At 42.8% G+C, this 25,667-nt stretch overlaps 1 protein-coding gene across 4 annotated transcripts in view; it reads right to left on the bottom strand.

The window, feature by feature from the left end:
• The window catches only part of LOC137047422 (zinc finger protein 850-like), a 117,434-nt gene that overhangs the window by 6,378 nt on the left and 85,389 nt on the right, over positions 1–25,667 (bottom strand). The window contains exons 1-2 of one of the 4 annotated variants that reach the window (XM_067425080.1): positions 10,442–10,463; positions 8,718–8,861 (exon numbers count right to left, since the gene is read on the bottom strand). The exons of 1 other annotated variant lie outside the window; for it this stretch is intronic. In XM_067425080.1, coding sequence (XP_067281181.1) covers positions 8,718–8,802 — 85 coding nt within the window. In that variant the 5' untranslated portion in view covers positions 8,803–8,861; positions 10,442–10,463. Of the gene's footprint in view, positions 1–8,717; positions 8,862–9,374; positions 9,651–10,441; positions 10,464–25,667 lie in introns of those variants that run through there. 2 more of the 4 variants (XM_067425097.1, XM_067425071.1) reach the window with 2 other exon arrangements.

Raw genomic sequence — 25,667 nt, 5'->3', positions numbered from 1 at the left:
CCGTGCGAAGCAGCGATGCTAAGGTCTTGAGGTCAGAGATCGAGGTCCTACTGGCGAAGGACGCGATCGAGCCGGTTCCTCCAGCCGATATGAAGACGGGGTTCTACAGCTCCTACTTCATTGTGCCCAAGAAAGGGGGTGGGTTACGACCAATCCTGGACCTGCGAGTTCTGAATCGGGCCCTGCAAAAGCTCCCGTTCAGGATGTTGACGCAGAAACCCATTTTCCAATGCATCCGTCCCCAGGATGTGTCTATTCTCCCTCGACACAGACCGTTCCTACGCTTTGCGTTCGATGGGAAAGCATATCAGTACAAGGTCCTGCCCTTCGGGCTGTCCCTGTCGCCCCGCGTCTTTACGAAGGTCGCGGAGGCAGCCATTTTTCCGCTCAGAGAACGCGGCGTTTGGATTCTCAACTACCTCGACGATTGGCTGATCCTAGCCCAGTCGAAGGACCAGTTGTGCGAACACAGGGACCTGGTGCTCAGTCACCTCAGCCAGTTGGGCCTTCGGGTCAACCGAGAGAAGAGCAAACTCTGTCCCACACAGAGGATCTCTTATCTCGGAATGGAGCTGGACTCGGTCAACCGGACTGCGCGCCTCACCGAGGAGCGAGTCCAGTCGGTGTTGAACTGCTTGAATATGTTCAAGAGCAGGACAGCGGTCCCACTGAAATTCTTTCAGAGGCTCCTGGGGCATATGGCATCTGCAGCCGCGGTCACGCCGCTCGGATTGCTTCATATGAGACCGCTTCAACGCTGGCTCAATGGCCGAGTCCCGAGGTGGGCGTGGCAGAGCGGTCAGTACCGGGTCCCAGTGACTCCTTACTGCCGCCAAACCTTCAGCCCGTGGTCCAACACTTCGTTTCTCCGGGCCGGGGTGCCCCTAGAACAAGTGTCCAGGCATGCTGTGCTATTCACGGATGCCTCCACCACAGGCTGGGGGGGCCACGTACAACGGGCATGCAGTTGCTGGTCTGTGGACGGGGCCGCAATTGGCATATCAATTGCCTCGAGTTACTGGCAGTACATCTGGCACTCCGCCGCCTCAAGGGGCCGCTGCGTGGCAAGCATGTACTGGTCCGTACGGACAGCACCACGGCCGTTTGCGTACATCAACCGTCAGGGTGGTCTACGCTCCCGTCGTCTGCTCCAACTCGCCCGCCACCTCCTCCTGTGGAGTCAGAAGCAGCTGAGGTCGCTTCGGGCCATTCATGTCCCTGGTGTGCTGAACCAGACAGCCGACGAGCTCTCTCGTCAGCCGACACCTCCGGGAGAGTGGCCACTCCACCCCCAGGCGGTCCAGCTGATATGGGACCAGTTCGGAGCCGCACAGGTCGACCTGTTTGCCTCTCCAGACTCGACCCATTGCCAGTGGTACTATTCCCTGACCGGGGGTACCCTCGGCACAGATGCACTGGCGCACAGCTGGCCCCGGGACCTACGCAAGTATGCGTTTCCCCCAGTGAGCCTTCTTGCACAGATTCTGTGCAAGGTCAGGGAGGACGAGGAGCAGGTCTTGTTAGTTGCGTCGTATTGGCCCAACCGGACCTGGTTCCCAGAACTCACACTCCTCGCGACAGCCCCTCCTTGTCCGATTCCCCTGAGGAAGGACCTTCTTTCTCAGGGACGGGGCACGCTATGGCACCGGCGTCCAGACCTCTGGAATCTTCATGTCTGGTCCCTGGACGGGACGCGGATTTTCTAGATGGACTACCACAAGCTGTCGTAGACACCATCGCTTCAGCTAGAGCCCCCTCTACGAGGCGCCTCTATGCTCTGAAGTGGAACCTGTTCGTTGAGTGGTGCGCTTCCCGCCGGGAAGACCCCCGAAGGTGTTCGATCAGTGTCGTGCTTTCCTTCCTGCAAGATGGGTTGGAGAGAAGGCTGTCTCCCTCCACCCTCAAGGTATATGCTGCAGCAATAGCGGCGTACCATGATGTAGTAGAAGGTAAGTCCGTGGGGAAGCACGACCTAATCGTCAGGTTCCTCAGAGGTGCGAGGAGACTAAATCCTCCTCGTCCATCCTCGATACCCTCTTGGGACTTAGCTCTAGTGCTCAGAGCACTTCAGAGCCCTCCCTTCGAGCCTTTGGCGTCTTGTGAGCTTAAGATCTTGTCAATGAAGACAGTGCTCCTGACGGCATTGGCCTCGATCAAGAGGGTAGGGGACCTGCATGCACTTTCGGTCAACGAATCGTGCCTAGAGTTCGGGCCAGGTAACTCTCACGTTGTCCTGAGACCCCGGCCCGGATATGTGCCCAAGGTTCCTACCACTCCCTTCCGGGATCAGGTGGTGAACCTGCAAGCGCTGCCTTCGGAGGAGGCAGACCCAGCCCTGGCTTTGCTGTGTCCGGTCCGCGCCCTTCGCGCTTACGTTGACCGGACCCAAAGCCTTCGGACCTCAGAGCAACTCTTCGTCTGTTACGGAGGCCAGCAGAAGGGAAAGGCTGTCTCCAAGCAGAGGTTAGCCCACTGGATAGTGGATGCTATAGTCTTGGCCTACCAGTCCCAAGACGTGCCTTGCCCGTTCGGTGTAAGAGCTCACTCCACTCAGAGTGTTGCTTCTTCCTGGGCGCTGGCTCAAGGCGCCTCGCTGACAGACATATGTAGAGCTGCGGGCTGGGCGACACCTAACATGTTTGCTAGATTCTATAGCTTACGTGTAGAGCCGGTATCTTCCCGCATCCTCGCCCCCAGTGGCCAGGAGCGTTAAGTGCCCGTTCTAAGTGTCGGCTTGCGAAACGCCACTCCCGCCCTCTGGGCCGGATACGTGCGTCTATTGTCTCCAGTTGTGTTCCCCGGGAAACCGGCTAACCCTGTCGAGTTCCTCCGTCACCCCTCCGGTGTCAGACGTTGCGGACCGTCTGATGCCAGGCCTGCACCCGTATGCTTGTGAAACGTGGCTGTAGGCTGGGTCCCATATGTAGCGGTTCCCTCACGGCAACCCCATATGTGTATTCTTCCACGGTACCAGCTACCCTTCGGGCTAGCCCCGTGTCTTTCCCTCGACAGAGCCCGCTCTGTCGTCTCTGGGCGTGTTCTTTCCCCCCTCAATCAGGCTGGAACCACCCCAGAGACTGCCATATGTTGCACTACCCTGCCAGGTTAGTCCTTATGTGTATTCTGCCACCTCTCCTTCCCTGAAGGACGTGGCCCCGCAGCGTACCCTCTCTCTCTCGAGGTAGGCACGCTTTCCCAGCGTTATCCAATAGTCATTCTGAGTGGGTCTTGCAGAAACAGCAGTGACTGTACTCCCTGCTTGGAGCCCTGACTTCCGTACCATACTAGACGGTGCAGTGCGCTCAAGCAGGACGCTGGAAGGGCCAGCATCCTGGCGTTTTCCATAGGGATCCCATTCGTCGGTTCAGTTCTGACGTACGTCGAACGTGACCGACTGAAAGGGAACGTCTCGGTTACGTATGTAACCCTCGTTCCCTGAAGGAGGGAACGGAGACGTACGTCTCGTCGCCAGGTGCTGTGCTTCCGCTGGGAGTCCGGTCACCTTTCGGCTCCTCAGCAGGAAAAGCGCTGATCTATCATTCCACTTCCTGTTTTATACCCGCGCTGCGGGGCGGAGCGTGGAATGCGTGATCGCATGCCAAATTTCATTGGCTCGTTGTTAGATGCTCGAAGTAGGATTGGTCTCTAAAGTAAGATCCCATTCGTCGGTTCAGTTCTGACGTACATCTCCGTTCCCTTCTTCAGGGAACGAGGGTTACATACGTAACCGAGACGTTTTCTTCTAACCACGTTTCATTTCATGTAGTGATTTCAGTTTTGTCTTTGTTTAAGGTTTAGTTTCATGTTTAAAAATTTCTTTCCAACATTGCTTTTTTGTCTATTCAAAACTACAAATCTCTAAACATTATTTAACATAGTTGTTATTTTTCAGTGTAACTTATTTCATTTGATTGGTAAAAGCCCTTATAGTGTCTTATTTTAATTTAATGTATTTATCAAATTTAACAATATAAAATTAAACCTGAAGCATAGCCTATATTTAATAAGATTAAGGGGAAATATTTAAATCTGCATATTTGTGATATATATATATATATATATATATATATATATATATATATATATATATATATATATATATATATATATATATATATATATGTGTGTGTGTGTGTGTGTGTGTGTGTCAAAGCTGACCGAACATTGGTAGGAATATTGCTTCAGAATAAATTATATTTACAACACACACACACACAAACACACACACAATTAAATAAAAATCAAATTTGCTTGTCCGGAAAAAAGTTTTTTACTCGGTGAATGAACCATTTACTTCATGGACATGCTTAATGTCAAGTCCTGCTGGAGGGCCACTGCCTTTCAGAGTTAAGCACGTTCTCCCATCTGTTTTCCCACATAGCCCACTCTGAAATACCAACTGTCCCATATTAGCCCTGACGTGCTGTATATTGGGCCTAAATGTCCTGTATGTGACTTTCCTTGAACCGTTTATTGACTGCTATGCTGATCTAACAACTGACTAAGGGATTGTATACTCAAGTTCATTATTTAAATGTAGACACACACACAAAAAAATAGAGCAATGTCGTCGTGATGTTCGTGCGTTGCGGGACACTGTGTTTTCCCCAGGCATGTCTATGTCCAGTGAGATATAAACGCTTAGCAATGACAGTGTTTAGTTTGTTCTGCCAATCAGGTGTGTGTGAGTAAAACGCCTTTAAATGTGTCAGGAACATCTGTGTGTTTGCATCTGGAGATTGTTCAGTTTTTCAGGATTCTTTGATGAATTAAAAAAAAATAGAAAGCTTTTGACATCAAAATATCTCATTGTTGTGTTCAACTATTATTAAACTATTATTATTTTCTCATCATGGCTCTTACACGATTACGACATTATAATATGGTGTTGTTATTATATTGTTTATCTCGTCTTCATAGACATGCCAGCCTTGGTAATACATTTTTAACAAAGCTGCCGAACACTTTACATAAAGGTAGTTTCATAATTAGTTCATATTAATATTGTGTTGTTTCTGTTTTATGCACTGCAGGTGGACAATGAATTTTCCAAGATGACAGGTGGGAAAGAAGACATGTTTAACAAAAAAATGGAAAGGGAGATTATCTCAAAACAGACCATGTATACCTGTCCAAAGTGCTTCAAATATCAAACTATATCATATTAAGCTGTGGTGATTATTTCTTTGAAATTTTCGAGTTCATTAGTAGATTGATCTATATGACCGTAGTTTTTACAGTACTTGACAGATATGAGTTGTATAATATTTGATGTATGTTGTTTACGAGTTGTATAATATTTGATTTAAAGTGTTTTCTATGATTAATGTTCTGAAATCAGGGATGCAAACACATTTATGGTCAAAAAAGAATGAATAATCGAAGCCCTCACCCCGTGGCAAATATCCAGAAACTTATATTGCCACCAACCCCTGCCATCCCCGGCCCACCCCTAAAGGCACATACAGTAAAATTAATCATTATTTTATGATGCAATCATTTTACAGTAAATAACAAAATAAATAAAGAAAAAAACTAAGACTGTATATGTGTTCAATGGCATATCAATGAAACAGATGTCTCTATGAAATATTTTCCCACCAATTTTAAACATTGATTATAGCCATTCAAGTTTACAGAGTAACTGAAAACTTTTATTTTATTTTTTTATTTTACATTTATTAGGCTTTAAACTTAACAAGAATCCTCTCATAAACCCATGTCATATTAACCTGTCCTTGCTGTCTCAGGTACAAATAGGCTATGGAAATTGAACAAAGTTATCAAACAGTGCGCACTGCATAAATTATAAATTAAATATAGATTAATCCTTATTAAAGCTACAAAAGTTCTTTAGTCAAGAGCAGTGAGTGAATAACATTAATCACTGGCTGCTGTCGCTTTAAGATCTACCGCGCTGTCTCACGCGCCCTTTTTTTTCCTCACAACTCTTAAGTTTGTTTAAGACGTTATTTGATATGTGAATACTCGACAAAACTGATATTTTGGCATAATTCTTTCTGTGTTATTATAGTTTTTCAAGCGCAAAAGAGAACTGGATTCTGGCACGCTGTCTGCTCATGATGCCGGCGCGTAACCTACGAATCCTAGTCGGCAATGCGCATCATATGCACGATTCTTTTGTAGTGTGGTTTTTGGTGAAATGTACTCAAATAAATATTATCAGCTGTGCACGTTAGCCCACTTCTTCTTGGCGCGTTGGTTTATAGAACAATTACTCCGAATCGCACTCTGTCGTTTCAAAGAATAGCACAACGGCGAGCGTGTGAAGTATAAACGCCTCGTCCGTTTGCGGAGGAGCATACGCAGTCAGCGGAGGCTCGCGGAGACAGACGAAAGTATAAATAAGGCTTGAGACGCGGCGCTGCGCGGAGCTGAGCTTCGAGGCTTGGGTGCGACACCCTTAAGACATAAAAGGGACGAGAGGCTAATATTAGGGGCGTCTTAATCAGCTCTCTAGTTCAGTAGTCAGGGCACTGATCAGGACATACCGGTAAGTCAATGGGCTGATCCCTGATCAGTGCCCTGACTACTGACGGAGCAGATTGAGACGCACGCATTGTGAAGATCGACATTTGTAGCCTGCCTGGTGACACGGTATTTTCACAGACATCGGTACTACAGTATCCTATTTAAAATGGCACATGCATCCGTTAAATATTCTCAATTTAATTTACAAAGCAATCCCTGTAAAGTGTTTAGGTTAACTATAGAAGAGACCAGGATTAGTGTGTGTCGCACTGGCATGACTCGCATCGGGCGCGTGGCATCAGGATGGTTTCGCATTAAATGAACGGCATTTAGGAGATAATCCACTCATTTTACCCCCCGCCTTTATTTGAGACCGGCCTTTATTTGTTCGTGCTGACCAGGCCCCCGCCACTATCAGAGGCCCGGCGTTTAATTGACTACAGGCTTTTATTTGAGGAAATACGGTAACAGAAGCTCTCAACAGAAGCTCTCACTGTATTCATGTCAATGTCGTGTTTCTTTGCGGTGTTAGCTGCGGTGAAAGAATTTTGTGAGAGAAATAACGTTGCAAAGTTAATTTGTGTTTATTCAGAGTTCTTAGATACAAACAAATTAAATTTGCCCACGCACAGCGCTCTCAACAACTCGGTACTTTAACACTTCCTCAGAAATCTTTCCTAAGCTCTCCCTGTCTCTGCCTGGACTGGCAGTAGTGATGTGTCGTTCATGAACAATTCGTTCATTTTGAACAAATCTTTAATATGACTCGGGACTACAGAGTTGTCTCAGAGAGAGATTTGTTCATTTTGTGTTGACCGCGCATGCTCATTACGCAACATATGAGTCTTTCGCTCTTCTGTCAGTAACGGAAACAGAAAAGATTAGTTCTTTCAAGTTCGGTTTCGAGTCTTTCGTTCTTCCTGTCAGTCCCATAGAGTATGCTGTATATATGCTTGAGAGAAAGCACGTTGTCAATATTTTTTGGAGAATATTCTAGTTAGAACTGGATCAGCTCCAACCTTGGAGAGACTGTGTATCTGTGTATGTGCGCAATATTCTGTGTTATAGATCAGTGTGGGAGGTGGATTACAGGCATCCTAAGAGATGGGTGAGCTTTTTGTTCTGGGCAAGCTGGCACCTGCTCCAGGTCTGGAAGGTCACTACGGCCTAATTCTGTGAAATTTACCATGACTGTTCATTTTCTCTGAGCCAATCAGAATCATCCACCTTGCAGTAATGACGTGGATAGACCTTAATAACAGCATAACAGTTGAGAAATGGTATGTACGTCAGACGGGGAGAGAGGGAGCGCGGGCTACGAACTCTTTGTGAGATTTGAAGAGACTTGAAGCTGGTTTCTGCTGATGAGACTGCAAACTATTCTTCACTAAATTTCTTCTTCACGACTGGTCTTGAGTCTTACTGTTACCTCTAACAGAACAGTATTGAATGCTTCAGTGATTTCACGATAAGTGTACATATTTTATTCTAATCCATCTTTTTCAATAATCTTTTATAGTTAGAGGTTGTGTTAAAAAGTCCACATTAATGTGTTAACTTTAGTAACCCATTTATATTTGGCCCCAAACTCGTCAAATCCTTACGCTTGCCCATTTTTCCTGCTTCTAACACATCAACTTTGAGGACAAAATGTTCACTTGCTGCCTAATATATCCCACCCACTAACAGGAGCCGGATGAAGAGATAATCCGTTTAATATAAATATAAATGAATAAATACCTGATTATATTAAATAACCGCTAGATGTATTGTTTTTAAAGCATGTTATATGTTTTTTCTATAGTCTGATAAATTCCGCTTTAAGAACGGTCACATCACACCGTAACATTGATTAGTCCTCCGAAACTGAAATAAAATAGATGTTTTATGTTATACGTGGAAAAGCATGATCAAAACCTTTCTTCACATTGGGAATGTAGTTTAAACGACAAAGCGAGCAGTGTAGCCGTTATGGTGCGATCAACAGAAACTCCCTCTATAATCAATAACGGCACAGCAAACTCTTATTTACATCGTGCATAAGCTTTGCTTGTTATCATGAGACAATCTGTGAGCGAGTAGACTTGACGAATGACACGTTTACTCCAGCCAGCAGGATTGACGACATTCAAAAAATCAACTCATTTCTGTAGAGCTGGATAATGATCATCTGAATAAAGATTGGAAAAATGAGTTGAGAATGAAACTTTGAGAATGAAACCAACCTGTTTGTTCCTCAGTTTCTTCATGTTTCAAACTGAACACATTTTCAATCTTCAGGTCTTCATTCTCCTCTTTAATAAACGCCATCTTTATAGTAGTGTCACGTGGATCTGTCACTTCTCCAGGGGTTTTTCTGTGTGTTTGTCCTGTTTAAGATAATTAACAGAAAGAGAAAGAGTGAGTCTCAAAGAGCTCTAGTTCAGTATCAGCGCAGTCTTAGGGCGTTTTCACACCTGAAACTCCGCACCAATGTCCAAACCAAAGTTTGTGTTTTGATACATTGTGTCCGTTTGGTTAGTTCTGGTTTGCTTTCACATTGCAGTTATGGAAGCGCACTAAAGAACTATACATGATGCACTGGCGTCCTGTCGTCATCATCTATGTGGGCTGCATCCTAACATTGATTGGTTTGTTAGCGGACGAGCGTCTGACGTCAGTGTGTTGTCAATTCAGCGGGTAACTTTGACAAGAATGAATGAACAGATGCATATCGTTGCCAATACTGTTAATATTATGGCATTACTATCTGTAGCACCAACTGTACTCGAGGCTATATATATATATATATATATATATATATATATATATATATATATATATATATATATATATAATTTTAATATATTTATTCCACACCAACGTAATGTATTGCTCTGCACCTGTGAGTGTGAGCAGGATTTTGATATCGCGGCTCTATCTCCCTCTCTCGACTGCGCAAACTCTGCCCCAATTCTGCACAATATGTCAGCACCATATTCTGACCTCCGGAGGCTTTAGTTTCTTCGGCGGAAGAGAATGAAGTCGCGTCTTCCATGTTTTTTAAAGAAAACTGCCGACAAACAATAAAAAGAAATAGATCCATAGAGTTTTTTCGATAAGAAAACACTTTCCCCGGTCAATGCTCCAACAACAGCCCAGACATGGAGCTGCTTCAGCCACCAGTCTCCCCATCCCTGGTCTAGAGACCTGCACTCCTGCAGGACGAGATTTGAGTGTAGTTTAGTTCATCACATAATCTAAAAATATTTTGAGATATTTATCATTTGATGTTTATATAAAAGGTGTGTTAAATACAAAAGTGTTTTTAATGTCTTATCTGTTTAAGTGACAAAGAGGATCTAAAAGTATAATTTAAGCCATTTCTTACAAATATGTCACTCATTTTATAGAAAATATGAGTAAATAAATCATAGACAGAAAAGTCACTGTATAACAGGAATGACCCACCTTCCATTAAAACAGTAGGAAGGACAATTCATCAGTGAAAAATGCAACCTATTGTGTGCTACTAGCATCATATTCTTGTGGTTGGAGGCTTTTTTAACCCCCATACCCACCCCTACCCTAAAACAGATGCAAAAAACGGCAGGAGCAACAATAACCGTTAGATTATTAGATTAGTTTAAGGACAGAACAGTCGCCAAGATTTAAAAATGACAGCAAAAGTACTGTAGTGAAACTGGCTCTGCAGACAGATTTTACTGGATAAAAGGGGGAAACGTGTCAGTGGAACAGCCGAGGGGAACAGGAGAGTAGGCAGTTTACACACAACACTTTATTCATTATTAAAAGTACAATTTAACCTCGTAAAACACATTATCCCCCTTTTATCAGCCAGTGCAGTCACACGTAGACGGGCTCACGTCAGCAAGGTGAACATTATGATGTTTAATATGAAATATTAAAACTTTGAAGATGTTTTCTATCGCTACAAACAAACACAAACCTTTGCTGAGGCGAATATCACAGCGCGGCGCAGCCTTATGACGTCACATCACCACAGCAAAATAAAAGTCCCGTTCACACACTGCTGAGTCTACATTCACAGAAGAGCACACACTTACAAATAATAAACGAAATGACAGAAACTCATGTTGTTTAATGATGATCTGTACATAGGAAACTAGTAAATACTGTTAGACTTTGTCTAAAGGTTAAAACTGTATTGTCTAGGGGAATACATTATTGTTTACATTATTTATACATTTTATATTTAATTATGTGTGTGCATGTGTGTATGAGCACTGAAATGTGAAATGTCTATTTCGAACTTAATTTAGTATCAATTCATATGTAGTATATAGCTTACTGTACATAATAAGGAAAAAATAGTTTGTCTTAGCACCATTTTAGCACTATTTTAAGTTTCATTGGCCAAATTAAATGTGCTCGCATTCATTAATATTGACTTGTATGTGCTTATATAAGTATCATTATTCATTAAAAATATTAGGATACTAAGTCCTAATATGATGCATAAGTTTTTAACGTTTTAAAAATTCACATTTAAAGAAATATAAATATTTATTGAAATGGAAGACTGTTTTTGAGCAACTAGATTAGATAAATGTAGTATATTTATTAAAGAGCCACATGGCACCTAACTGTGCGCTGTTGTTTATCGGCAGGTTATGGAGTGAGGCGAATGAGGACGGCGGTCTGCAGTTCAAAGTCATCTCAGGCTCGAGAAACAGCGCTGATTCGCTGGAAACGGATAACAGACCGGTTGAATACACTTGAATTACTTTTACATTTTTACTTTTAAAATGTCTGTTACATGAGTTTAAATGTTGGCAGTATTGTACATGTCAAAACAGTAGATGTATTGCTGTAACGTTACTCGAAAATAAAGGCCAATATGTAACGTTATATACATTGAGTAATATTATGGTGTGTGGAGTATTTTACAAAGGTTTAGAGCAAATTGAAGTTAATATTAAAGTTATATAATAAAAGTCAATATTACTCATGAATAAAAACAGTTATTATTCATAAATATAGTTTTTTTTTTATTTCCAAAAAATGTCTACGAAATGTTATTTTTTATAATGTACCAATGCAGTTACTCAGATCTACTTAATTATTTTATTTCCATTTACTCTGTTCATATGGTGTATGTAATTGATTTCACTGCTTTAAATTTTGTCATCTGTGGCTTTATATCTCATTTTAAAATGTACTCAATTCTTTTAGTGTAAAAAATTTCACCAAAAAAATCACAGTAGAAGTTTTTAGAGTGTATAATGTGTAAAATGCTGCACAGTTGTAAGATGATTATAATAGTATTAATAAATGTGTAGTATAAATGCAGACGAGAAGCCATCATCAGTGTTCCTCTCTTCATTTCTCCCTTATTTTCAGGGGTACTGCAGACACCATGCAACTTAGGCGTAAAATGGGACATAAAGCCACAGATGACAAAATGGAACATCGTGTTTTTTATTATGTAGTTTATGCTATATATACACACACACACACACACACACACACACACACATATATATATATATATATATATATTAGGGCTCATTATTATCGCATTAACACATTAATTAGTTAACGACGACAATTGTTTTATCGCTCATTAACGTAGTTATTTATTATTATATTGAAAGGCCGTTGCTCACTGCCTCTGAATACACACACAGACAAACCATTGGTCAGGAGAATACAGCGCTGTCTGTAGCCTAACTGTGCGTTCACACCGCCGGCGGCAAGAGCAGCAAGCTGGCAGGAAGTCATTCATTTTCAATGGGAGCCGGGCGGCGAGCTCCGGCGAGAGCGGTGCGGCGCGTCTTGGACGATTTGCGCGTCGAGGAGAGTTGAAAGCAGCTCAACTTTATGGTAATGCGCTATGACGCGGTTCGGCGGCCGCAGGCGGCAACCATAGGCCGTAAAAAAATATGGACGACTCGACATCATCCGTTTCCGCTTGGCAGATTTGAAGCTTTTAGGCGGCCTGTACGGCACTGACATATACAATGACATTTGTGAGTAACAAAAAAATCCACACATGTCAAAAACACAACTCTGCCTTGCATAAGTTGCATTCATTTGTGAATCGCTTCCTGTGCATTTGTGGATCGCAGCACGTGGATTTTGAAACATTTCTAGCGTCTAGACCATAGACCGTAAAAAAATATGGACGACTCGACGTCATCTGTTTCCGCTTGGCAGATTTAAAGCTTTTAGGCGGCCTTGCACGGCGCGGACATCTTGGGACCAAGTCTCCGCAGTAGCGATTTCGGGACCGGAGTTGCGCAGTAGAGCGCAGGAAGTAGAGCAGGAAGTACAGCTGCAATATCAAAAGCCCGCCCACACTCTCGCAGATGCAGAACAATTAATTATGTTGGTGTGAAATAAACAGTTATGGAAATGTAGAAATTAAAGCTAAAGCTCCAATCTGCTCCCAAAAATTTCGAAAAAAGTCCGTTAGTGCCTCAGTGACAAGTTCACTCAGAGAAGACGTCGATCTCAGCTGTCAATCATGACGTCACACCCCCCGTTTTTATAGCATCAAATAACTAACTCAAACTAAACTTACTTTTAAAACGAACATCTGAAATGAAATCATCGTGATGATAACTGCCTTCAGCGACATAAACTAACTTTGGGGAAAAAATATTTGAAGTGTAATTTTATTATTTAGTTTGCCTCGCGTCCATTAGAAAACACAGAGGGGCGGCTATACTGGGACCGGTCACCGGGGGGCGATCGAGGCGCGAAAGCTTCAGTAAATGAGAGGGAGACTGCAGGCTTGGTGGCAACCAGTCAGAATGTAGAAGTGCTCCGCTTGAGAGAAATCCAGATAACGCAGGCCTGTAAACTTTGGTTCCGACCACATTAGTTCCCAAGCAAATTGTAGGAGAGGTTGATCATTGCTGTACGGGTTTCCCTATCATTTATGACAAGATCATTCATAGTGATGTGTAATTTTTTAAGAAGTCACGCAACACTATATTATAGGCGCTAGAATGCTCGTTGTTCAGCGGGTATGCAATTAATTCTTACTTTCACATTTAAACGATTTCATGAAGTTAATTTATACCCTACTTGTGGTCAGTCTATCCATCAACATGCTTGTTTGATTTGCGGCCTCTTTAAATACAGTTTAAAAAAAGAAAAAACATTCGATCTACGTCAGAGCGGCAGCGCGTCCACGGAGCTTTCAACAGCGTCGTTGTCAGGGCGGCAAGAGCGAATTTTGACGCTCTCGTCGGCGGCGGTGTGAACGCACGGTAAGCCAAGGGCTGACATTATTTGTCTGGGACAAATAAAATATAAAAATAACCAGAAACGCAACAATGATTCAGATTTTTTGGTTGTTTTTATTATATTCAATATAAACAGCGATTGATGAGTGTATCTCTGCCTCTGGTACGTTAACCAGTCACGTTGAGGCTCGCGCTGCCTGTCTCTTTGAGAGAGACATTCGTGGAGAAATCAAATCAATTGAGCAGCGATATAAACTCACAGAAGAAACATACTGGGGTAAAACTGAGCTTTTTGTAGTTGTTGGTATTTATGATCTATGATATTGTTAATAACACACGTCGACTTTGCAATCGTGAATTGTGTAGCATGAATGGTGTAGCCTAGTTAAGTAGCCTAATTAATATTAAGTTACTTACATTTTAGATCCAAACAACTTGTTTGTTCCATTTCACCCATGATTTCACCGAAAATAGTTCCAAAAGAAAGAGACACTCAGCGCGGTGTTTTGTTACTAAATGATTCAGCGTTTTGAATGAATCATTTGAATAAATGACCGCGAGATGCATCCATCCGAACCACGAAGTCTTTTGACGTAATGAAATAAATAACTAAATGCCAAACGCGATTTAAAAAATAAAAAAATTATCACATTTATATCCTTTTTTCCTATGTTGCCAAGGTTGCGATGACAGTTAGGCTATATGCTCACTTTAACTATTAGACATAGTAAAAATTGTGTTTTTACTATTATAACTGAATTTATTAATCAAATGTAAGAATTTAACATGAAAGATGATGCATACATTTAATAAGATTTATAAAAATGGCCTTTATAAAATTAAATAACGCCCTGGGGTTAATATCACAAATATGCAGATTTAAGTCGGCAAATGTTAAAGCTGACCGAACACTGATGAGAATATTACTACAGAATCAATATATATATATATATACCACCAATTTAATTTAATTTAATTTGATTAAATTAATGTTTAAGTTGATATTTACAAGAAATATTGTAACGGTTACTAACTTTTAACTGTAATTCATCTTTTATCAGCCCAGTCATTAAAAACAAGAATATATAATATAATAATAACAACAGTAAAACACATATCGTAGGAACTATACCAGTAGTTACATTTATGCACATATATATATACATCACTAGCCTGACAAGCCAGACCCACATCAAGATGTTTGGTCTGGAAACTCACCATAGACAGGGCTCAGTCCGAGGGGCGGATAAACGGTTGTCTTTCAAACTCCCTCTGCACGCGATAGGATAGCGCTACAACCAACCAGAGCAATGAAGGTGAAACAGAGCTCGTTGACAGATTAAACATTCGCCGTATCCGGTCGGCTAAACTCCGAACACATCTTCCCTTTTTAAGAATGACTTCAGTGCCGCTCTTTGTTCTTTTCTCAGAGAAAAGCTTAACTCCAAGTCTTCCAGAGTCGCGGTCAAAGCTGATTCGACAGACCGCCGTTCGCCAGTTTCTGTGTTTACTGGAAGCACGCAAACGCAACTCGGCCGTCGTCATTATGGCCCCGCCCACTGACTCTATACACAATGTGATTGGTCCGGCAAGAGTTAGGGGAATACAGCTCAGAAGGGTATTGAGAGTTGCTAGACCACACTCGCGGGCAGATTAGATTTGCTGCCGCTAGGGTGCGTCTAGATTTCTAGGCTACCTCATCACTGCTGTCACTCTCTATTATTCTGGACTGAGTTCTTGACCTGTGCTGTCCCTGTACCTGTGCAAAATTCAAATTTGTCTGTGTATGTATTTGTAAGGTTGCCATTTAATGCAGTAGTATGTCATTTTCAATGGTTATTTATGTTGATATATTTGTTTAATTTCTCTTTTATTACAATATAAGACAAATCATAACATCTTTGACAAAAATAGAACAGATATAATAGCAGGTTACAGAAATCAGACTTAATTTGACTCCACTGTTGCATGACGTCCACATACGTGGACATTTAGTTTTTGGTGCATTAAAAACTACATTTTACTCTAAATTTGAGTTTATAAAATACTAACATTTATCTTACTTCACTATACATACTAATATTTTTTAGCTCAATGGACCTCCTTGTATAAAAGTTTTTCACAGATATGCCTGATGCTTTTGGCACATGGCTATCGCTGTCAGCCATCTTGGATTAATCATGTCATCATCAAGCAATTAATATTTGGAATAGACCTTTTTCACCGTTCCGCATTTTTAACCGGAAGTTAGTTAAGGACGTGCAAAGACACTTCCCGTAGTAGTAGCTTAGCGTAGTAGTAGGAGTTTTTGTTGTGTCCCGGGTTGTTTGTGTTGTACCCAAAAACAACCATACCTGTCTTTTCACTCATTTCCGTCTGATCAAGCAACAAGACATTTGTGGATTCATGCTGTTAGAAGAGAAGAAGGGCTGAATTTCTCTGTGAGAAAAGGCAGCACTTACGTCTGTAGCAGACACTTTGCCAAGGAGGATTACTCCGGCGAAACAACCATCAGTCGCCTTAAAAGTGGTGTTGTCCCAAGACATTTCCCTTGGAACAATTTTACAGTACCACTTAAAAGGGAGTCTATTTTGAAAGGGTGAACAAACGTCAGCTTGTCCCCTCCCAGGCGGATGACAACGGTGCAGCTGCTAGAAATGGATCACGATTATAATAATAATAATAATATATTTTATTTGTAAAGCCCTTTTCATAGTTAAAAACAATCCCAAAGTGCTACACATAAAACAAATAAAACAAAATTAAAAACCGGAAAGAACACACACAAAAAAAGTTAACAAAAAGTAAAAAATGCTTGTTTAAAAAGAAAGGTTTTTAGTTCTTTCTTTTTTTTTCAAACTAATTTTTTATTAGAACCAGCATGTCTTAACGAATATACATCAATAATAGACAATAGGGGTGCATATACAATAGTTAACAGAATCTAAATAATAACAAATAAATAAAAATAAATTTGACCTCCAATATTTAGAGCCTCAGTTTTGTCTATATTTACCCTATAACCTGAATAGTGTCCAAACACAGAAATAATTTTTTTAAGTTGAGGTATTGTCGACTGGGGGTTTGATAAATAAAGTAGGACATCATCTGCATATAACGAGATTTTATGCTCCTCTCCTCCTATGACAATGCCTTTTATAACATCACTTTCTCTTATGAGCTGGGCTAGGGGCTCTATGCTTATGGCAAATAATAATGGGGATAGTGCACAGCCCTGTCTACAACCTCGCTCTAATTTGAATGCCCCTGATTTATATCCATTAACTCTGGTTGAAGCTTGTGGATTAGAGTACAGAGTTTGTATCCATTTTAGAAAGTTGGGTCCGAAATTAAATCTCTTCATGGTATGAGATAGGAACTGCCATGACACTCAATCAAATGCTTTATATGCATCCAAAGAGATAATTGCTGTCTCTTCCCTTTTAATTATTGAGTAATTAACTATATTTAATAATCTACGTATATTGTCACCATAATACCTCCCTTTAATAAAACCAGTTTGGTCTGGATTTATTATATTGGTGATTACTTGATTTAATCGTTGAGATAATATGGTTGTCAATATGCGAAGATCTCCATTCAATAAAGAAATGGGTCTATACGATTGACATAATGTTGGGTCCTTTCCTTCCTTATGTATAACAACTATTGTTGCATCATTACATGAGGGGGCCAAGATACCAGTCTCCAGTGCCGCATGATATGCATTTAGTAATAATGGGGAAATAACTTCTCTGAATGTTTTATATAATTCATTTGAATAACCATCCGGACCAGGGCTTTTGGCATTTTTAAGTCTTGTAATTGTCTCTATTTGAGACAATTGAGCCCGCTGCAGTGATCTGCAACAGCTGTGTGTGTTTTCCCTGGGCGCTTCGGCACTCTGCAGAGCTTCCTCACAAAAAGAGCTTGCGTGTGGCACGTCTTTTTCAAGACGGGTTGCCCGCGCACTTCCGGGTGCGGTCGATATCTGTTGCTGTCTTTGGGACGCATTCACTGCTCGACGTGTTTGGGCCCAGCACATTCGGACAGTGTTTGTGGATGTGCTGTGTTTCCTTTGGTGGGAACATGACCATCGCGATGTTGTGGTCGAGACTCAATGATCTCGGTAAAGAGAGAGAGTCCCCTCTGCCACACCCCGATCTACCATCTCCGAGTGAGCCCCCTCACAGAGCAGACCCCTGTGGAATGCGAGTCCTTCCCTGGTCACCTCTGTCAGGGCGCAGTCGTTACCAGTGCCCCGACACCGGGCCCGCTATGCCACCCGAGTCCGGGCCGGTAACACTGCCTCGAGAAAGGCGTGCCGCCACCGATCCCGCCCAGCGCGGCGTAGGTGACCACTGTGTCCACGCCAGCCACGCAGCTTTCAAAAAAAAAAAAAAAAGGCCAGCGGCGCTCCGGACGTGGACAGCTCTGGGATGGGTAGTTCTTTCAGGGGTCGGTGGCAGGTCCGCCCCTTCCCCCGGTGGAGGGCCGGGGGAGAATCCTTTGTCCAGCTGCTGGCCCACGGGTCAGCAGCACCCTTTGTAAGAAAGAACTGATTAACCCATCCTTGAGCACCCAGAGACCGGTGACGGCAGTGTGCGCCGCCTCCGGTCCACGCCGCTCTCGTCCCTCTCTGTCGCCAGCCCCCTCTCAGAGCAGACCCCAGTGGAACGCGAGTCCTTCCCTGGTCTCCTCTGTCAGGGCGCAGCCGTTACCGCTGCCCCGACACCGGGCCGCTACGCCACCCGAGTCCAGGCCGGTAACGCTGCCTCGCTGCCCCACCGAGGGTACGCCGGTGCTCCGCATGTCCCCGTTGGTACACTCCCTGGGAACGTGGCTACTGCTGCCGGGACTGTCCCGCTGGGCCGCACGGACCATCCAGCTCGGCTATGCGATTCAGTTCGGCGAGCTCCTCCCCGCTTCCTCCACGTGTGGCTCCTGGACGGGACGCGGCAGGTTTGAGTACCCTACCACCTACGGTGGTGGCTACCATCACTTCCGTTCGGGCCGAGTCCACGAGACAGGCCTATGCGTTGAAGTGGAACCTCTTCGTCAATTGGTGCTCTTCTCGCCAAGAAGACCCCTGGAAATGCCCGATCGGGTCTGTGCTCTCTTCCTCCAAGAAGGGTTGGATCGAAGGCTGTCTCCATCCACCCTGAAGGTTTATGTGGCCGCTATCACCGCTTATCATGACCTCTTGGACGGTTAAACGGTAAGTAAGCACAACCTGGTCATCAGGTTCCTGAGGGGTGCGAGGAGACTATATCCTTCTCGTGCTCCTCTCGTACCCTCTTGGGACCTCTCAGTAGTTCTAAGTGCTCTGCAGAGGGCCCCATTTGAGCCTTTGCGGTCAGTAGATGTTAAGTTCTTGTCTATGAAGACAGCGCTCCTGACCGCATTGGCCTCCATCAAGAGGGTAGGGGACCTGCAGGCATTTTCAGTTGACGAAGCGTGCCTGGAATTCGGGCCGGCTGACTCTCACGTGATCCTGAGACCCCGGCCTGGATATTTGCCCAAGGTTCCCACCACTCCAGTCAGAGACCAGGTGGTGAACCTGCAAGCGCTGCCCTTGGAGGAGGCAGACCCAGCCTTGGCATTGCTCTGTCCAGTACGTGCCCTTCGCGCTTACGTAGACAGTACGCAGTGTTTCAGGACCTCAGACCAGCTCTTTGTCTGTTATGGTGGGAAGCTGAAAGGGAAGGCTCTCTCAAAGCAAAGGCTGTCTCACTGGTAGTGGACACCATTGTTTTGGCTTACCAGCAGCAGGGACGTCCATGTCCCCTTGGGGTCAGGGCCCACTCCACTCGGAGTGTGACCTCCTCTTGCGCTTTAGCACATGGCGCTCCGCTGACAGACATCTGCAGAGCTGCAGGCTGGGCGACACCAAACACATTCGCCAGGTTTTATAACCTCCGAGTGGAGCCGGTATCCGACTATGTACTCGCCTCTACAAGTGGCCGGTAATGGATTGGCTCAGGTGTCTTTGCTTGTTTGCCATTCCACTCCACGGACTGGATACGTGCAATATTCTTCTCAGGTGAGCTCCCCGAGAGCCCTGAGCTCCTCCAGCACTGACGACGCCGATGCCAGTAAGTCTGCCCTTAGCCCGGACACTCGTGTCTGGCCAGGTGCCCCATGTGCATGGTTCCCCTCCGGTGACCCCCACATGTGTATTTCCACCGTAAGCCTCCCTGAGCGGGTGTATTCCCTTGGCAACTTTGCCACCCCTGGGGTTAAAAATCCAACTGCGGCTGGTACCCCAGTGATCTTCTGTATGCAGCCCCTCGGGTCATACGTGTATTCTTAAGTCCTCCCTACGGGTAGGCATCTTGGCGCATATCTCCTTCTGGAATATGCCTCCCAGTGTACCTTGGTATTCCTGCGTTAAGTAGAGGCCTTTAACCGTCCTAACTTGCATCAGGGCTCTCACGCTTGGGCAGGGCACTGGAAGACAGCCGAGTGGCGTTATTTCATTGGGACCCCCATTTGTCAGTCACTGACGTTACGTCGGAGTGACTGAACGAAATGGAACGTCTCGGTTACGTATGTAACCCTCGTTCCCTGAGGAGGGAACGGAGACGTAACGTCCAGCTGCCACTTCCGCTGTACCGCTGGAACGGCCGAGAGTTCAGTCTTGGCTCCTCAGCAGGTAACATAATGCGATTCATGCCAGCTACTTCCTTATATACCCAGGTGGGTAGGCGGAGTTACGCATGCAAATCTCGCATGCCCATGGCATTGGCACTGCCATTGGGCGTTTTCTAAGATCTCGAAGATGATTGGCTTCTAGGCGAAACCCCCATTCGTCAGTCACTGACGTTACGTCTCCGTTCCCTCCTCAGGGAACGAGGGTTACATACGTAACCGAGACGTTTCTGTAATAGGTTTATTTAATTCAGATCTCATAGATTCATTTAATTGTGGTAGCTGTATTTTCTCTATGAAACGCTTTAATTCTTCTTCATTTGTGCATGTATCAGTATTTTTATGCAGGGACTTATAGAAATCAGCAAACATTTCAGAAATCTCATTGGTTTCGTAAGGAGAGTGGATGTATTCTTAGATTTTAGCTTTGATACTATGTTTGTGGATTGTTGTTTTTTTAGACTGAGTGCTAATAACCTGCTTGCTCTGTTGCCGTATTCATAGTATTTTTGCTTAGTAAACCTTAATCTGCCTTCTATCTTACACGAGAGTAATGTATTTAGTTCTCTACGTATTGCAGTCAATTCAGATAATAATGCAATGTTTAGGGACTTTTTATGTTGCTTTTCTAATTTCATAATGACGTTCTCTAATTGTTGCTGTTTATTTTCTCGTTCCCTTTTTTGCGCTTGCAAACGCAATTATGCGTCCTCTCAGATAGGCTTTAGCACAATCCCACAATGTTAATGGTGATATATCTGGAGTAGCATTGGTATCCAAATAGAACTGTAATTCATCTTTTATAAATGAGATAAACGTGTTATCATTGAGCAGAGATGTATTTAACCTCCACTGCTTGGATATCGGTCTGTGACCTAAATCCCATGACATTGTCAAGGGAGCATGGTCTGAGAGTGCTATTGACAGTATTTTAATATCTATTACTCTATGTAATTCTGAAATAGGAGTGAAAAAGTAATCAATTTCGCGAATATGATGAATGTCTAATAGAGAAAAAGGTAAAATCTTTCATATTTGGGTATTTCTGTCTCCACACATCTACTAAACCCATTCCCTTAAGTTGACCAGATAATATCTTACTCATATTGGGGAGAGGGGATTTTGGAGTTGGCTGCCTATCCATGTATTTTGACATGACACAATTGAAGTCTCCTCCCAACAAGAGGATCCCTTTACTGTGCTGCAAAATCGCGCCAAAGACAGTTTTTATAAAATTTGGATCGTCTTCATTTGGAGCATAAACATTTATTAATGAAACATCTGATCCATCAATAACTCCATTTACCAGGATAAATCTGCCTTCTGTATCTTTATGAACTGTAGTAGATGTAAAGTTAAGATTTCTATGAGCTAAGATGCAAACTCCTCTTCTCTTCCCTGATTTATGGGATGAATAAAAAGCCTTGTCTGCCCAGGACCTTTTCAATTTCTCGTGTTCTGCATCTGATAAATGTGTTTCCTGAATAAATGCTATCTGACACTGGAGCTGTCTCAACTGATTTAAAATCTTTTTTCTTTTAATAGGATTATGGAGACCATTTACATTATAGCTTATTATCTTAAGAGAGCCCATTGTCTCATTTAGGGTAGAACAGAGAAGGTTGGAGGAGTGGGATGGTTAGGGAGGGTATATATGTGCATTTGTATATGGGAGGAGGAGGAGGAGAACACTTTATGAACACTTTATGAATAATGAGCAGAGGTGTATTTTAGCCAAAAATAAATTCTTAAAGTAAAATATACTCCCCCCAATTTAATAATACCTCGCTTAGGACCCAGAGGGTTGGTGACATCTAAGTCATCGTAGAACATCTGGATCTGTATTGTCTGCTTTCCAGTTTTTTTTATGGCTGAGCTTTGCAACATTTTTGCATCATGCTGACTTTTAAATATTGACTGCAGTGTACATAAAATTGGAATATACATGAATTTATCTTAAAACTACTACCTGATCATATGTTCCAGTCTTTTTATTTCATCTTGTGTCAAATCTTGAACTTATCACACATTCAACTGGTTCTACTGTTTCCCACTTGTCAGTCGTAAATTGATTGATTTGATTTGAAGAATCACTGTTTGACAGTTTAATTTTGAAATGTTTAAGAGTTGATTGCTCCTGCCTGGTCAATTACTCCTGTCTGCCTTGTTGCAGAGTAGGGCTAGGCGATATGGAGCAAAACATATCTCTATATATTTTGCTATATCTCGATATATGATATCTTTACAGGGAAAAAGTACCCCCCAAAAACTACTGCAAAAACAAATATGCCAAAAAAAAAAAAAAAAAAACAGTCTTTTTTTTATTGAAGTGCAAAGAGGTAAGCAGTTTGTGAAGGAACAAAGTGCTTTTGCGACATTTAAAAAATAAAAATCCCTGATTACATAAATAATAATAATTTAAATGTAAAATAACAGAAACAATACATATTGCCTTCTTTTCATTCATTTCATGCTTTCAAAAGTTGAATCAAATACTCCCTTTTTTACACTTAAAGTAAACAGTAAGCATTTTGCAGAAAGATGGGGGCATGACTGAGATCTAAATAAACTGATTTTGTCATGACACCACTCCTGTTGAATTTATTTAAAGCCCATCTTTCAAGTTGAAGATCACTGTGAATGAACGTGTAGATAAATAGTATAGGAACTCGACTTGCGTGAAGAAATGAATCATTAATGTGCATTAAAACAGTTTTTTAAAAGAAATTGTGAGTAAAATTACTTCCGTTGTGAAAAACGCTCTGATCGGAAAAGACGCAACAGCCGGTAAACATCGTCTCTTTGTAATGGAGTCAGACAGCGAAGAGGTTGCAGTTAGGATAAATGTCAACTCTTACGATGGGCCATTGCTGTATAATTACGAGCCGCCTAGGCGAGAGGGGGGTCAGGGAGAGTTAAGGGGAAGGGTAAATGGACAGAGGAGAGAGATAGAGTTGTGGGATAACTACGTACACGTTGCGGCATTAGTTTCGGCTTTTGTTCACACAGCGCTCCTCCCGGGTCGAACCCCGCAATGTTACTAGGTCCCCGACCCGGGTTCAATTCGGTAATTAATTCCGCGACGTGGTTGCTTTCACACAGAAGGCGACCCGGCAATGTTCCGGGAATATTGCGGGCCCGACGTGCAGTGTGAAAGGGGCTTTGGTGAGTGACCACAGGGTATAGCTAATTGTGGCTAACGTTGTCTCCATGTTTATCACATTGCAGTATCTTTAATAAATCATATTTAGCAATATTATTGTCGACTTTGTTGTTTTTCAAGCATCCATGTAGATTGTCACCATCTATGCCAGCAATATGTGTCTTAAAATAATTAATTTAGATCCCAGATTTTAAATGAATGTTGTAGGATGTAGGCTATAGCTTACATCGGTGACGGTCAGATAGGGATAGACATTCTGCGCATTTCTACACAACATAGTTTATCGTGAAATTTTGTAGAAATTGCTAGCTGATGTTTAATCATTAACTGCTTTTAGACCTAGGTGTCCGCTCCGCATATTCTGCTTCTGCAGATGTCAAGCGTTTGGGCCGTATATCTGAACAACATAACCGGACAGCTGGAATTCCGACCTTAGTCGGCTGTTATACTACTCACCTCTTAGTATTTCCGACGGACATAATGTAAATGAGCTCACATGTACTGTGGAGTACGTGTATGAAAGCAGTTAGTCTTTCGGCTAGGACGGAAATGCTGTTCATGTAAATACAGTCATTGTAACAACGATCTTTTATTGATTCACCATTGTGACAACAGAATTCACCACTGTGACGACTCAAACCTACTATAACTATAATTACGATAACGAAAATCTCTATTTTCTGTTTCCACCTCTCAGACTACGTAAACCCACACTGAGAGCCAGGGCTGCAGCGCCTATGTTTGCCTGTCGTTGCGTCATATGACGCGTTCTCTGGGAAAAGGCGGGTTTTTGGAGCGTAGCTTAGAACAGGCACTTTTTTTCTTAATTTCTGTGCGTGGGTGTTGTAAAACATATGTATTCTTATGTATGTCTTTTTAAATTGACATTTTCATACAATATTCTGTATAAAATTAGTTATAAAATTAAATTGAAAGATGGCCTTTAAGGGCTATAAATAAGAAGTCACGGCACTTCAGTGCTCTGTCATGCCATAACATTTTAAAGGTTAAGTTTGTATAATATAACAATTATTCAAATAGCTTGAAACTTTATAAACAAATTTAAATGACGTCTATGCTTATTAGGGTTGACAATTCACTTCAATACTTTGCTCTGAGCAACCATAAAAATACGTTACGGACTTTACCGTTAAGGACGCTTCATATATCATGCATATGACTATTACCCGTGATCAGGCATAGCCTACCGTATATCCGTCCAATTATCGAAAAAAAGGTTTCATCTTTCAAGTTCGGTTTAATTTGTATCAATATTCAAAACAGTAGATGTTGCGCTCTCTACTAAAGCGTGACAGCGCCTCAGTGTAAGCAGCAGATCAAGTAGATCACGTGCACATGAGCTGAATTATTATTTTAAATTATTATTGCCCCTGGTTCAGTAATGAACTCTTGTAATAAAGTAGCAGTGGCTGGGACAGATTTTAATATCACCTCAAGATGCGATCTAATCCTGTTAACATGAAATAAGCCTGAGCAGGTTTAAGCTGACGGATCTGTTGCTATGACAGCAAGTCCAGGGGCCTATTGCACAAAACTAGAATAAGGGGTTAAGCCGGGATATCTTGGTGATCCTGGCTCAATTTATCTGTGATACGGTTGCACTAAAGCTGGATAGGTTGGCAGTAGGATGTTATAGCATAAATTACCATGGAGATTTATTCTGTGGAGCTAGCCTGCTCCAAACCAGGCTAAATTACAGGATCTATTTAATCTCATCCCTTATGTCAGTCAGCAGTCACCAAAAACGGAAACCAATAGTTATTCCACTGCCCACTGCCCCCAGGGGCCTGTTCTTCGTACGTGGCTAACTCAGTTAGCTGGATTTGATTGATCTCGGATTGTTTGGTTCTTCGTAGCTCATCCTGGACTTGCTGTCATAGGTTTCCAATTTTCATTCAAAGAGACAGAGCTTTCAGAGACAGGTCAGACCCATTGGCTTTTAATGACAGCTACCTGTATGTGTCACGGGAAAGAAGGCAGAGGATTTAAGAGCAAGTGAATAATTGTCTTTATTGATAATGCAAGAGTGGTGATGAGAGTCAGAGTTCGATGACGTGACGATGATGTCAGCACTGGTAGCGCAGGAACCCAATGGACAATCCCGATCCCTGGTCCGTGCAGCC

Source organism: Pseudorasbora parva, chromosome 2, assembly GCF_024679245.1.
Source record: "Pseudorasbora parva isolate DD20220531a chromosome 2, ASM2467924v1, whole genome shotgun sequence".
Taxonomy (NCBI): domain Eukaryota; kingdom Metazoa; phylum Chordata; class Actinopteri; order Cypriniformes; family Gobionidae; genus Pseudorasbora; species Pseudorasbora parva.
Note: the sequence above shows the minus strand (reverse complement) of the source record. Positions and strands in the feature narration are given on the sequence as shown.